General features: G+C 41.5%; 1 protein-coding gene across 6 annotated transcripts in view; it reads left to right on the top strand.

Moving 5' to 3' along the window:
* The window catches only part of PPP1R12B (protein phosphatase 1 regulatory subunit 12B), a 201,962-nt gene that overhangs the window by 158,984 nt on the left and 28,470 nt on the right, over positions 1 to 14,508 (top strand). The window contains exon 1 of one of the 6 annotated variants that reach the window (XM_021682714.1): positions 3,240 to 3,341. The exons of the other annotated variants lie outside the window; for them this stretch is intronic. Within the exon in view, the coding sequence (XP_021538389.1) occupies positions 3,240 to 3,341 (102 nt within the window). Of the gene's footprint in view, positions 1 to 3,239; positions 3,342 to 14,508 lie in introns of those variants that run through there. 6 annotated transcript variants of the gene reach the window in all.

The raw sequence follows: 14,508 nt of genomic DNA, 5'->3' as shown, positions 1-14,508 counted from the left end.
GTTCCCATTATTGTTAAAGTGCTTCCTTACTTTCTGACACAAGAGACCGAGGCTTATTTTCTATCCCTGCCCCAACTCTGGAATTAGTCATTTGTCCAGGGAGCCCTGTTCCTTTTAATGGAGAGTGGCACATAGAAACAATGATCTGGGCACTAGGTGTGTGAAATGCTGCTGGAGTGTTGCTCTTCCCACGTCTCTCAGTGCACAGAGCTAGGAAATACATACATAGATGCATTTACTTAGACACACGTGCACACACACATTCTTACATCTTTAGTTATTTATGTCTGTATATATTGAAAATCACTAGTTCACACCAATACCTTCGATCCTGCGTATCACAAGGTTTATCCTAGGTTTCCCTTTTTTCTTACTTATACCTGCCTTCTCCAGCATTGAGAAACCTCGCTCCCATTAGCCTCAATATGTTTGTTTATTTGTTCAACCCCCCTGTATAAAGCCAATCCCCTAATTAGACTAGGTTACTGCCTCTTGGTATTGAGAGGATCAGATGAGATAATGTATGTTAAAACACTTTTTTTCCTAAGATTTTATTTATTTATTTGAGAGACAGAGTGAGCAAGAGAGCACGAGTGGGGGGTGGGGGGCTGAGGCGGAGGGAGAAGCAGACTCTCTACTGAGCAGGGAGCCCAGTGCGGGGCTCAATCCCTGGACTCTGGGATCATAACCTAAGCCGAAGGCAGATGCCCAACCGACTGAGCCACCCAGGTGCCCCAAAACACTTTAAAATATAAAAAAGTTTACCACTGCCTAGAAGTAGATATAAAAAAGAAGTAAAAAGAGACAAGAATAATAGTTGGGAGTAGTAGGCTTTTACATTTCCTCTTCAATTGCCAGTGAGTAATGAAATCGCTGTATAAATCTTACAGAAACAGGTCAGGGAACCGACTGATCATACTTGTTCTTGCCATGTCTTTGAGGAATAATGTAACCTGGTGACTTTCATTCTGGAGAGTGAAAAAGTATCCCTCCTAATCCTTCCCTAGACAATCGTGCTTGCTATGAGAATGTTACTATTTAGGTTTACGTCAATATTTCTTTTCTAAGTGAAAAGATCTAATAAAGAAAAACTCACTCTTACCAGATGAGATTAACTATATAAGTAGGATCTAAAACGTAAGATTCATAAATCCTAATTCCCAAAATAATTGGCCTTTCAGACACAGTATAGTTCTGGTTTGTGGTGGAATTGATCGGTCTTCTTAAGTTTTTTAGATTGGGAATGAAGTAAGACCTTTTTTTTTTTTTCTTTTTTAAAGATTTTATTTATTTATTTGAGAGAGAGAGAGAATGAGAGAGAGCACATGAGAGGGGGGAGAGTCAGAGGGAGAAGCAGACCCCCTGCCGAGCAGGGAGCCCGATGCGGGACTCGATCCCGGGACTCCAGGATCATGACCTGAGCCGAAGGCAGTCGCTTAACCAACTGAGCCACCCAGGCGCCCAAGTAAGACCTCTTTTAATAAACCCTTGTCAACCAGTTTCCTCAGACCAACCCCCAAGAAGCTGATCACTTCCCTTCATTTAATTTCACAAAATTGGTTATAAGAATAAAGAAGATGTCAAGATAATTAGAGGAAAAAAGAGTGGCATGCTGGGAAGGTTTGAAGGAAAAAATATAAATTTTGTGTAGGAAAAGGAAGGGCAGGATAGAGTTTCCAAGAGCCCAGAGAGAAGTGAGTTGTTACTTTGGGGCTAAACTCATTGGCTTAGAAAGCATTTGGCCTAGAAATGTTGGATAGGGTAGTGATGACAACAGAGTGCAAAAGATTAAATTTGAGATGTTTCAAGGCCAAATCCAAAAACCTTCAACACTAATAAGCAAATAAATTCCTTTCTTCTTAACTCTTAATTGTCCCTGTGGGTAATTCAGTCCTGTAGTCTTGCATTTCCGCTCCTGTCTCTGCTTTCTTTCTTCATTTCTGACCCTTTTCCCCTTACCTGTACCCCTTTCCCATCTTGTTCTTCCCTGATTATGGTGTTTTGGAAAACTCCGTTAAGCTGTATACTCAGAGACTCAGCCATTAAAGTCTGTAATGTACAGAGAGTTTCCTTTGCAGTGGGCCAAAGTTTCAATTTGCTGGGCTTCCTTGTGGTGCGGCAGGAATGACCTGTCATTCAAGTGGAACATAAAGGGCCTGAAGGTGCTTTGACTGATGTGTCTGTCAGGGCTTTGTTACTTAATAGATCCAGAAGTTGAAAAGTCCCCATTCTCATATTTAGCGAACTGTTCAGAGAAATCAGCTGTTGAAACTGCTGCTTATTACTCTAATTGAAGCAGTGGATACCAGAAAGTTTGGTGGGTTTCACCCCTGAGCATGTTCCCAAAGAGCCTCCCTTTATTCCTAGAAGCTGGCAGGCTTTCTTTTCCTCCTGCAAGTGGCAACCCGAATTCTGAGTTGAAAGTGAATCTTTGCCCTTGGCTCTTCTCCAGCATTCCTCGCTGAGCGAATAGGGATTTGGAATGTCAGAAAATAGAAGAGGGGAGGGGAAAAGATGTGTGTATGACTGTGAGTGTTAGTATGTAAAAGCAGCTTCGTCTGGGAGGACTTAGGGAAACTTGACTTCCTCAGATGGCTTCCTTCTCATAAACTCTGGGTTCCTTATTTGTATTTTTTTTTGTTTTTGTTTTTTGTTTTTTTAAGTTGTTTAACCTGAATTTATCACAGCAGTTCTAAACCCCTTCCAGCCCAGTGGAGTCAAGCTAAGGAAAAACAGCATGATTTCCAGAGGATTTCTGTTTCTTCCCTCTGGATAAAGTGACGGTAGTTCATCCCAGGCTCGTCTCCGGCAGGATCCAAAGTCGTCTTTCCTCTGGGATTTAATCCAGTGTCATCAGGAAACTAGACTCAGGTTTTATTGGGGAGCAAGTCTCACTAAGAAGTGTCCTTTTGGGAGAATCAAGGACTCGATCTAGGCATAAAAGGTGTGGCTCAGCACAATACCCTCCATCGTAAGCTACCAGTCCCGAGCACTTGTGGTTGAAGCTGGACTGAAAATATTGATGGAACACGCCTCTCAGATTCTGTTTAACTGTGGACTGGTTCAGAGCGCAAGACTATAATTTACAGGGTGGCTTTTATCCTTTATTTAGTTCTCTCCAAAGTCTTCTTGCATCAAGTCAAAAGGAGAGGTTCTGTGAGGGTAAACCTGCAGGGACGGTTTCCCAGCTTTGCGTGAAGAATCCAGTGGTTGAATGTCTTTCTACATCCTGAGGAACCATGTCCTCTGTATATACCCGAAGTAAAGAATTCACTCGGAATAGGAAATCTCAGTCTGATTCTCCCCCAGCATCTCCCTCCCCGACTGCCAAGACACTCCGAGTAAGCAGCATTTTATTTACGTATGTTCATAGTTGTGTCAAAGGTGGAGAATGTATATGTAACTTGGGGAGTTAGGTTTAGAGCAAAGGCATTTCAGAGCATATGGGAATTGGTAGAGGAAAAAAGAAAATTTGAAAGTAAAGACCCTGTTAGCTTTTCTGCAGGAGGTTATGGTTCATAATACTTACTGTAGTCTTAAGTAAAAGCAGACTTAAATATGTCAGACTACAATTTCTGTCTTAGCTTTTAACTGTCAGTTGTAAGCTGCCTGACAGTAAGATTTTAGAGTCCTTGTCTCTATATCTTACAGGCGTTTCTTAATTTCTGTGGCTATTTTTAGTTGTTCCCTTTCTTGTTTTTTTTTGTGGGTCAATACTATGTTTCTAGAGAAAAAGCTCCCAAATGGCCATGAAACTATATACATTAAACTTAGTTATGTGTAAGTTCCTTATGAACGTTTGTGTAGGCATGTATGTGAGAGAGAGTATGCCCTTGCCTGTTTTATGTGTCCATTGAGTGATAGCGAGAAAAAACAAAACGAGCAATAGTTATGGACACTTGGAGTCTTTCTTACTCCTCAGTCCTAAGCAGATCCACTTGAGTTTTTTTCTCGAGCGTATGTTTCTGTAGAAGCGATTTGCATCTGATTTAGTGTCTTCCTCTGTAAGAAACTGACAAAAGCAAGGACTGCTACCAATAGCAACCGATGAGAAGCCCCGATGGGCATATTAGGTAGTAGGCAAGGTAGCAGTTCCTTCTTAGGGAACAAGATTGTGCTCTACTGTATATACAGAATAACAAATATCATGGTCATAGCTTCCTTATTTGGGGAGCTGTGGGGGGGGAAATCTGCAAGAAACCTGAAGTGACTTCTGCATTTCTGAGTTATTTTATATTCATTTTCAGTGTCTTTCTCATGGGATAAATTATCATGGAGTGGCATTTGCTATGTGACATGTTGGTCTAGGACATCAACTAGGGATGTTTAGTTACCAGAATACCAAAAGGATTTTGTTATAAAGCTGTTTCATTCACGACTTCTTTTGGTGAAAGGACTGAGAGGCTCAGTGTATATGTCACCATTGTTGAGTTCCAGGAGAGTTTCATAGGCTGCTGCCTTTCTTTTCTAAGGAGCCATAGAGTGTGGGGCACCAGGGTGGCTCAGTCAGTTGAGTGTCCAACTTTTGGTTTCAGCTCAGGTCAAGATCTCAGGGTCGTGGGATCGAGCCCTGCGTTGGGCTCCGTACTGAGCATGGAGCCTGCTTGGGATTCTCTCTCCTTCTTCCTGTGCCCTGCCCTGCTCACACGTGCACACTCTCCCTCCCTCTCTCTGTTTCCCTCTCTCTCTCTCTCAATTAATTAATTATTAAAAATAAAAGGGACTGTAAACATATACTTATTAAAAAAAAAAAAAAAGCAGCCACAGAGTCCTTCCCCCTCAGCAGCTGTTGGGTACTTTTTGGTGGCTCCCAATTGAGGGCCACAAAATGGAGCACTTTTAGTTCAGTAGTGTTTCCCTTTGTTCCCGTCCCTCTTATCAAACTCAGCAGTATCTTTGCTGTAAAGAGCCCGTTGTTAACATTTGTTCACTACTGTAACCACAGTTCCTGGAGCAATGTGTGATACCTCGTGAGCATTCAACAAAATCTGTTTAATGACACACACGCCTTTTCCCTTTCTGTTTGAACCCATTTCTTCTTTACAGTTAAGTACTACTTTCTTCTTGTCGCAGTCCTAACGGCTGTCATCCACCCCTTCCACCCTCATTCCATCATCCCCGCATCCCTGACTTTTTAGACAGAGGTCATTGTGGGAGAGAATTTGAAAATTTGGATTACAGGAAACCAGCACATGGATGGCCTTAATAAGAGACTGCATCCCAATTTTAGTGGTCAGTGGCTGTGGATTCCCATAATAGCATCCACTTACTGTAACCCAACTTCCAGGTCCGCATAGCCTTAGGCTCTACTATAAAGAGTGTTGATGTGTGTGTATCATTCATGTTCTGTTATGGTGCTTGTGCCTTTACTGTCTGAGAGAGTGAAAGATATGCAACACTAATTTGGAGGCTGTTGACACTCTGAATGGGTTATAAAACTAAGATTTATCTCTTAAGATTCCCCTGTAGCCTAGTTTCCCCTCATGTCCTAACTAATTAGGGTGCTGCTTACAGACTCTTTTTTTTTTTAAGATTTTATTTATTTATTTGACAGAGAGAGAGAGCACAAGTAGGCAGAGAGGCAGGCAGAGGGGGAGGGAGAGGCAGGCTCCCTTGCCGAGCAGGGAGCCCAACGTGGGGCTCGATCCCAGGACCCCAGGATCATGACCTGAGCCGAAGGCAGACGCTTAACCGACTGAGCTACCCAGGCGCCCCACGAATGGGTTTTGAATGCTATGACCATCCCTCTTCTCACTCTGAATGTGGTGGTAGTGTTATGCTCATATGCCTTCTGATGCCCGGTTATTTAACTGGCTGCTGCTTCACCTGCATTACCTCATTTAACCCCCAGCCACCCTGGAAGGTGGGTGTTGCTATCACCATTTTACCTATGAGGAAACCGAGATGCATGGAAGAGAAGTGGCTTACCCACATCACTCAGCTAGTAAGCAGCAGAGCCTGGTATCTCTGGGTCCAAAACCCATATTTATCCACAACAGTGATTTCATACCAAATACATTGGAAGGTTAAGGACTTTCTAGGGTCAAAGATGACAGTTAAAAGCTTGGGTAGCTGTGGGAATCCAAAGTTCAGGCATAATGAGGACCCAGGAAACTGAAATTGTAGGCAGGAGGAAGGCAGTGTCTACAGACCAACAGAGGGAATTGACAGGCTCTGCTGAATCTCCCACGCCTGATTCTCGAATCCTAGTCAGAGCATATGAAACCGTGGATCCCACAGAGCTTGAGACCTTGTGGGCTACAGGTCTTCATATTTCAGAGGCAGAAATACTTAAGTAAAGATGCCGGGACACGTCTGTGTGCATCTCAGAGTTAAGATCAGAACACCTTTTTCTCTCTCCTCATGCAAACTTGTGCACATTCGGTTTTCTGCTAAAAGTTGCACCAAGAGGTGTGGCCTCTGAAGCCAACATTCTTCAAAACAAATGATTGAAATTTTGAACCAGTGTATAAATATTTATGATTTTTTTCTTACTATTGGTAAAGAGGCTAAATATTAAATGCTCCCATATAAGGAAAATGCTCTCAAAGGGAATTTTTAAATAAAGGTTATTCACATGGGGAGCATATTTTGGACACCTTGCTCTTAGCCAGATGTTCAAGAAGCAGTATGTGCAAACTATAAACTGTAACTCAAACAGGTATAATTTTTAACTTGAGAAAACAAACAGCAGGATGATTTATCAGTCCTGGAAAACTGAAACTATCTTATCATACCTTTACTTTTCAACTCTCAACAGTTTCTGATACTTTTAACATTACATAATTCAGTGTTTCTGTACTCAGTAAACTAGGGCCCTTTTTAATAATATAAAAATGTAATGCTGGCCTAGAGATTGTACAACTAGTATTCTCCCTAATGAAAAATCACTTATATAGAGAATAGTACGTCTTACCACCTAAGATTTTACTTTCTCTAGTTTGTATTTCAAAAATAATATTTTTCATTCTCTGAACACAAAATTACACTGTTAAACGTGGTTTTTAAAAATATACCCCTCTTGGGGCACCTGGGTGGCTCAGTCGTTAAGTGTCTGCCTTTGGCTCAGGTCATGATCCCAGGGTCCTGGGATCGAGCCCCACATTGGGCTCCCTGCTTTGAGGGAAGCCTGCTTCTCCCTCCACTGCTCCTCCTGCTTGTGTTCCCTCTCTCATTGTCTCTCTCTCTGTCAAATAAATAAATAAAATCTTAAAAAATACACCCCTCTCGGGCGCCTGGGTGGCTCAGTTGGTTAAGCGACTGCCTTCGGCTCAGGTCATGATCCTGGAGTCCCGGGATCGAGTCCCGCATCGGGCTCCCTGCTCGGCAGGGAGTCTGCTTCTCCCTCTGACCCGCCTCCCTCTCATGCTCTCTGTCTCTTATTCTCTCTGTCTCAAATAAATAAATAAAATCTTTAAAAAAAAAAAATACACCCCTCTCTTTCCATAAGGAAAATATCCATCATCCATTCTTTTAGTATCCCCACCCCCCGATCCCCCACTAAAATGGCTATTCTGGGGTGCCTGGGTGGCTCAATCTGTTAAGCATCTGCCTTTGGCTCAGGTCATGATTCCAAGGTCCTGGGATCGAGCTCCACGTCAGGCTCCCTGCTTGGCGGGGTGTCTGCTTCTCCCTCTCCCTGTGCCGCTCCCCCTGCTTGTGTGAGCTCTCTCTCTCTCGCTCTCTCTCTCTCTCAAATAAATAAATAAAAATTTTTTTTAAGATTTTTATTTATTTGACAGAGAGAGCACAAGCAGAGGGAGAGAGAGGGAGAAGCAGGCTCCCTGCTGAGCAAGGAGCCCGATGTGGGACTCGATCCCAGGACCTTGGGATCATGACCCGGGCCAAAGGCAGCCGCTTAACCAACTGAGCCACCCAGGTGTCCCAAATAAAATCTTTTTTAAAAAATAAAATGATTATTCTAAGTGGTATACTCTTAATATTTGCTGTTTTGATCTCTGTTGACCCTGAATAGTGAAATAATTTTAAACAAGTCTTTTGGCTTTCACACTAGGTTCACACTAGTCCAACATCTCTTTTGTGTCTAAAATTTGTGGAGCTCCCTGAGTAACATATCTACCCATCTCTGATTTTTTTACTCAGGGAAAGCAGAACAGCTTCCAGATTCACTCAGATTACTTTCTTTTCTTTTTTTTAAGATTTTTATTTATTTATTAGAGAGAGCAAGCGTGCACGCGCGCGTGCATGAGCAGGGGTCGGGGCAAAGGGAGAGGGAAGAGCAGACTCCCCGATGAGCTCAGAACCTGCCACAGGACTCCAAGCAGGCCTCCACAAGGGGCTCAATCCCAGGATCCTGGGATCATGACCTGAGCCAAAATCAGACACTTAACCGTCTAAGCCACCCTGGCGCCCCAATTCACTCAAATTTCTAATGGGAACCATACCAGGTATTTACGTATGAGAATTTGAAGGCTTAGCCTCTGTTCTCACACTCTGAAGCAACTACATGAGGTGCTGGGTTCACACAATTAGTAGAAAAACTTCCTTTTGATGTAATTTTCCAACACTGAAAAAAAATAATTCTGAACTACAATTACATTAGACACCTCTAGCTCTTGCTTTTTACTCACCGTTTATATTATCAGGTCTCAAGTATATTAATTCTATTAACTTAGAAATTAGTCAATTTAGATGGTTTAGCAGGTCTAAATCACCTTGAAAACAAGAGCCAGATAATCATTTGTCGATGCTTTCAAATTATTATCTGCTAATTTAACAAAACATTTTTCAATACAGGTATATCCAAAGATGATAAAATACTAAAGAATGTCCACATTGTAGGGCTTAGCTGATATTTATTATATTGAATAGTCTTGAAGTAAGTAGGTCATCAACTGAACCCTGGGAATCTCTTAATTAGACAGATTTTCATTGAATTGGTTGGTTTTTACAATAATAGGATTGGACCTGCATCTATAAAACAAGATCAGTAGCATTTCCCATTTAATCTGGATTGCTATTCCTTCAGGATTTATATCTCAACTGAAAATATGGAGATTTTTCATAAGGTTTTTAAAGGGAACAATTAACCAACTTATTTTGTTTTATAACCAGCTCTACAAACTAATCAGAGAACATTTGATAAACAAATGAGTGATAAAGGATTGCTGCTTTCACAAGACCTTGTCTATGTGGCCACTCAGGTTAACAGGCTCCCCTCTGCCTCTTAGCCTTCCAGACTATCAATATTGATAGTCATTCTTTGCATGTCCTTTCTGCTGTCCTGTGGCAAACGCCAAACAGTTCTTTAGTGTATTATCTTATCCTTTCTACCTCTCATACTGCATGTGGGCACTACCAATCTGGAATTCATTTTTCACTTTGCTTTATAATCCATTGTCACAGAATGAGAAACATTTGTCTGGGTGAATAAGGCTAATTAATGGTGCAATCTATTAACCACTTTTTTTCCCCTAATGAAAACCACTAGTGTATCTGTTTTCTTTTTTAATTCCACTCAAGAAAAGTCAACAGCAGTAATTCTATAACCCAAGGAATCTCCTAAGCAAGAATAGTAGAACCTGTAGAAACAAAAGCAGTTTCCCCATTTGGAATCTTAGATAGATAGTAGACTAGTTAACCCATGTTCTACATAAAGCTGGATGAGATGGCATCTGAAGTCATGGTTTTTCGACCAGAGAGACTGGGAGTTTTGAAGGCATCAGTTCCTTTCGTGGAGTTTCCATGTGACAACACAGAAATGCAAGCCATGTCCTACCCTTGGCCCTCCGCAATTTTCTGTTTCCATGATAAATGTTTATCAAGGCCACCTACTCTATTTTGAATCTTCCCACCATTAACATTCCTTGAACATCTGCTATGCAATAGGCCCTATCCTGGACATTGGAATTCAGAAATGATAGATATAGTCCCTGCCTTCAAGGAATTGACAGTCTAACTGGGGAGATAAAAAAGAAAATCAAGTCCAGGGTGTTTTTTGTTTTAGCAGATCAGTCAAGTGTAAATGCATTAGCCAGATATTTAAAGACCAATAGAAGATAGGTGGTCAAAGAAGGAGGAAATTACATTACAAAAGTGGGAAAAAATGTATGAGAAAATATAGGATTATTTTGAGAGCTGAAGATCAGTGTGGCTAGAACAAAAGATATATTTAGGAGTATAATAGGAAATGAAACTGGAGACATAGCAGGAGCCAGGTCATATGGGGCTTAGTATGTCATTCTGAGGATTTGGGGAGTTATCATGTAGATAAAGGATTGAAAAGTTGAAGTAAAGTTGCTGTGATCAGAATTGCTTATTTGAGAGATATTTCTGGCATCTATGGAGGCTGGATTGTAGAGGGAGGGTCTGGAGGTTAAGTCCATTGACCCGAATGCTATACTCCAGGTGAGAAAGGATAAGGGCCTGAACAGAGACATTCTCCAGGCAGAACAGAGAAACATTCAGCTATTTAGAAGGTAGAATTGATAAGAACTGGGAATTGATAGAATGGGGGTAAGGATGAACCTGTGAGAGGGCAGAGTCAAGGATGACTCCCAGGTCTCTGGTCTAGGTGACTCAGAAGAAGATGGCTTGACAAAACTTAGTTGGCATATGCAGGAGGGGGAAAAAAGGGCATGAAGTGGGGGAAATGATTTCACTTTGGGTGTGTTGAGTTAGAGGTTTGGAACATTCAGGTAGTGATATCCAGGAAAAATTTGGTCTAAAGCTCAGGAGAAAATTATGGGCTGAAAACATTGATATTTATGATTAAGCCATAGGAGTGGTGAGCTTGTCTGAGGAGTAGATGTAGCATAAGGAAAGAGCTGAGAATAAAACGTTGGGGTGAGGCAGGTAGTAACAACGTGTGGCTTCTTCCCATCGTTTTTCCTATTCAGTCACTGCGCAGAAAGCAGGTCTTATATATTGTTTGTTTGTTTGGAGGTATTGCAGTCAACTATGTTACAGTGATAAGCTTTAGTTCCCAAAGAATCCAGAAATTTAGGAGGTCAGTTTAGGGTTCTAGTTTTATTTTCTGTACATAATCAGCTATGCGACCTAGGGTGGTTTTTCAAATTTGAAAAAGCTCCCAACTTATTCAGCATTGTTTTTTATTTCTCTATCTCAATCATAGTATTTGTGTGAACGGACAACTAATTATCGTCAGAAGACCCAAGGGAAGCAATTGGAGTTGGCTTTCATCCGCCTTTTGTTCTTTTTCAGCCCTTTTTGTTTCTCTTCTTAACCTGTTTATTATGCAGTGAGTGGCAGTTATCCACAACTGGGGGATTAGTTCTCATCACAGCCGGTCTTTGGTTACATAATGCAGGGAGTTCTACCAATGCAATGATGAGATAAAGATCCTAAAAGTGTGTCTGGACTTTAACCTTTATGGTTCCTTATGAAAACAACATTTTCATATAGGAGTTTTTATACCTTTATGTTTATTAACTTCATATGGTTGGAATAATGACCTTAATGTCTGTAGGTTAGAAAGGGTAAGTAGGAATTAGCCTGGATTATCAAAATCTACAATAATCAAAACCCTTTACTTGAGTGCCAAGGAATTTGTTTGAGCTTATTATTCTTGCAGCCAACAAGCATTGGCAGAGCCAAAGGACCAAAGAGGAATGGGAGAGAGAATAGAAAAACAGAGAAAACTGTAGTAATATCAATAGCTAACATTTATAGAACATTCGCTATATGCCAGGTGCAGTCCCAAGCACTTACATTTATTTTCTCATTTAGTGTTTTTGATAACATTATACACTGGGTACCATTTCCCCTACTTTACTGATGAGAACACTGAGGCAGAGAGAAGTTAAATAACTGTGGCCCTAACAAGGTCCCAACTTGTGCCAGACTTCTTACAAGTCACTCATGATAGTATCATTTCTTCATGACCACCTAGTTTCAAACTCCAGACTGATGAACCCGTTAGGCCTGTTCTTTCCATGAAGCCTTGCTGAAAATCTCTAGTCAGTATTGGTCTCTCTCTTTTCTGCTTTTTTATTTGCTGTATGTAGCAGAAAGTCTAGTGTTTGATCCCTTTCTTGCATCACTCTCTCATTGTTTTATGGATATGCTTATCTTTCCTCCCCAAAGAAGAGCTTTTTGACATCAGAGAACCATGTCTTAGATTCTGCACATATCTATTTTATTCCTCTAAGTATCACTAACAGAGCTCGGCACACAAGGGCATTTGTTATAAATACAGGGAATGAACACTGTTGCCTAATTAAGATCTGATCTCTCTGTTCCTATCCCATTTGGCCACCTGGAAAGGAGTCAAAGGCCACACACTAGAAAACCCTATTTCTGAGTTGAAGGCCAACCATAGGTTTTCCCAGGACAATTCAGATACCTGTTTATTGCAGTTTCCTAGTGCATCTATAGCTCTAAAATGTGTGAGTTAATATTTTGGCTTCTGTGGGGACAGAAAGAGAAAAGGCTAAGAGCAGAGGGAGTCCCTGACCTTGTGTGGGACCTACTTAGAAGTAAAATGGTTTACCTTATGTTATTTAGGTTAAGTATTTATTTCCTCTTGAAATGTGAGGTCTGGAGAGCCTCACTAACCCTTCTGCAAAGGTTTTGATTCATAGCCTAGTCCAAATTTAAAATAACTGCTGCCCAAGCAGGCTGTTATACAATGACATTTACCATGTAAAAAAAAATCTATCTTTTCCCAGGCTTTGGGAATGGAAAGCTTAATGCCTAAAAGAGGTGTTAGTGGTGGTTAGTAATAGCATCTATTGAAGAGCTTTTAAAAAAAAAAAAAAGATTTTTTTTATTTATTTGAGAGAGAGAGAGAGCAAGTGAAGCCGGGGCGGGTGGCGGGGGGCAGAGGGAGAAGCAGACTCCCCACTGAGCAGGGAGCCCGACAGGGGGTCCTGGGATCATGACCTGAGCCAAAGGCAGACGCTTAATGTTTAACTGACTGAACCACCCAGGCGGCCCTCTATTGAAGAGCCTTAACAGAGGAATGGGATGAGATCCGGAAGCTGACTTAGAGACTTCTAAATGTGTGACTTCTTATATGCAGTACCTAACAGTATTTGGGGGGGGGGGGGAAGAGATGATCAGGCTTCTTTTCTCATGTGTTCACTAAGCCTTGCTCTTTTGAATTCTCTGAGTGTATTTCATGTGCTACCATAGTTTCAGGTGTCTGGGCACAGCAGTGAGGACCTAAAACTCTGAGCTCTTTGGAAAGTAAAAATATGTGTTAAATGTGAGAAATGTGACCCACCTGCTAGAGTCACAAGTTTCAGAGCTACTCATTCTCGTTGGTCATTTTCATCATATGTGGTGTGCAGCATGTGAAAGGTTGGACAGAGAATGTGCCTGAGCCTGCAGATGTATTCATGGATCATAACAGTTTACGAATTATCTTAAATATAAAATGGCTTGCCTTGGATATTTTGGGGAGGCCTTAGTATATGTATACATTTCCTTCTATAATAAGTGTGATTTGTGAGTTCCAAAAAATTGAGAAATTCTTCAGTAGCTAGGAATATCCACAAAGAAAAGGTACAGGCCTGCATAAAAAATAAGAACTGTAAAATTCCAATATTTAGGTAGCATGATGTATAGATACAAAAAAGACGTCTAGTTCTATAATTTAATAAAGAATGATTTATCTTTTAAAATGTAGTGAGATGTCTAGAATAATGTGAGGTGGCATTACATCATCTCAATTCTACATACATATTAAATTGATTGGATAGTGACAATCTGGCAATGATACTTCTCAGAAATATTTATGATATAGGGGCACCTGGGTGGCTCAGTCGGTTAGGCGTCTGCCTTTGGCTCAGGTCATGATCCCAGGGTCCTGGGATCGAGCCCCGCATCGGGCTCCCTGCTCCGCGGGAAGCCTGCTTCTCCCTCTCCCACTCCCCCTGCTTGTGTTCCCTCTCTCGCTGTGTCTCTCTCTGTGTCAAATAAATAAAATCTTTTTTAAAAATAAAAAAAAATTAAATAAATAAAGAGGGATCCTTGTGGTAGTTGGGACTCTAAAATGGCTCCCCAGTGATGTCCTGGCCTAATTTCCAGAGCCCAGAAATATGATGAGCTAGTTCCCCTCTGATTATGTTATGTGGCACAATTCCCCTTAAGACAGGGAGATTATTCTGGGTGGGCGTGATCTAATCACATGACCCCTTAAAAGCAGAGAGCTTTCTTGGCTGATGACAGAGGGGAAACCAGAGAAATGTGAAGATGAAAAGGACTCAGTGTGCTGTTGTTGGCTTGAAGATGGAAGGGGCCGTGTGGGAAGGAGTGTAGGCACCTCGAGGAGCAGTGAGCAGCCACCAGCTGACAGCCACAAGGAAGTGGCGATCTAAGACCTACAGCCACGAGAACCTGGATTCTGCCAACACCCTGAATGGTCTTTTTTTTTTTTTTATTCTTATATTATCCCCATACATTACATCATTAGTTTTAGATGTAGTGTTCCATGATTCATTGTTTGTGCATAACACCCAGTGCTCCATGCAGAATGTGCCCTCCTCAATACCCACCACCAGGCTAACCCATCCTCCCACCCCC

Source organism: Neomonachus schauinslandi, chromosome 6, assembly GCF_002201575.2.
Source record: "Neomonachus schauinslandi chromosome 6, ASM220157v2, whole genome shotgun sequence".
In the NCBI taxonomy this organism is placed as follows: Eukaryota; Metazoa; Chordata; class Mammalia; order Carnivora; family Phocidae; genus Neomonachus; species Neomonachus schauinslandi.
This window is presented reverse-complemented; position numbering and strand designations above follow the sequence as displayed.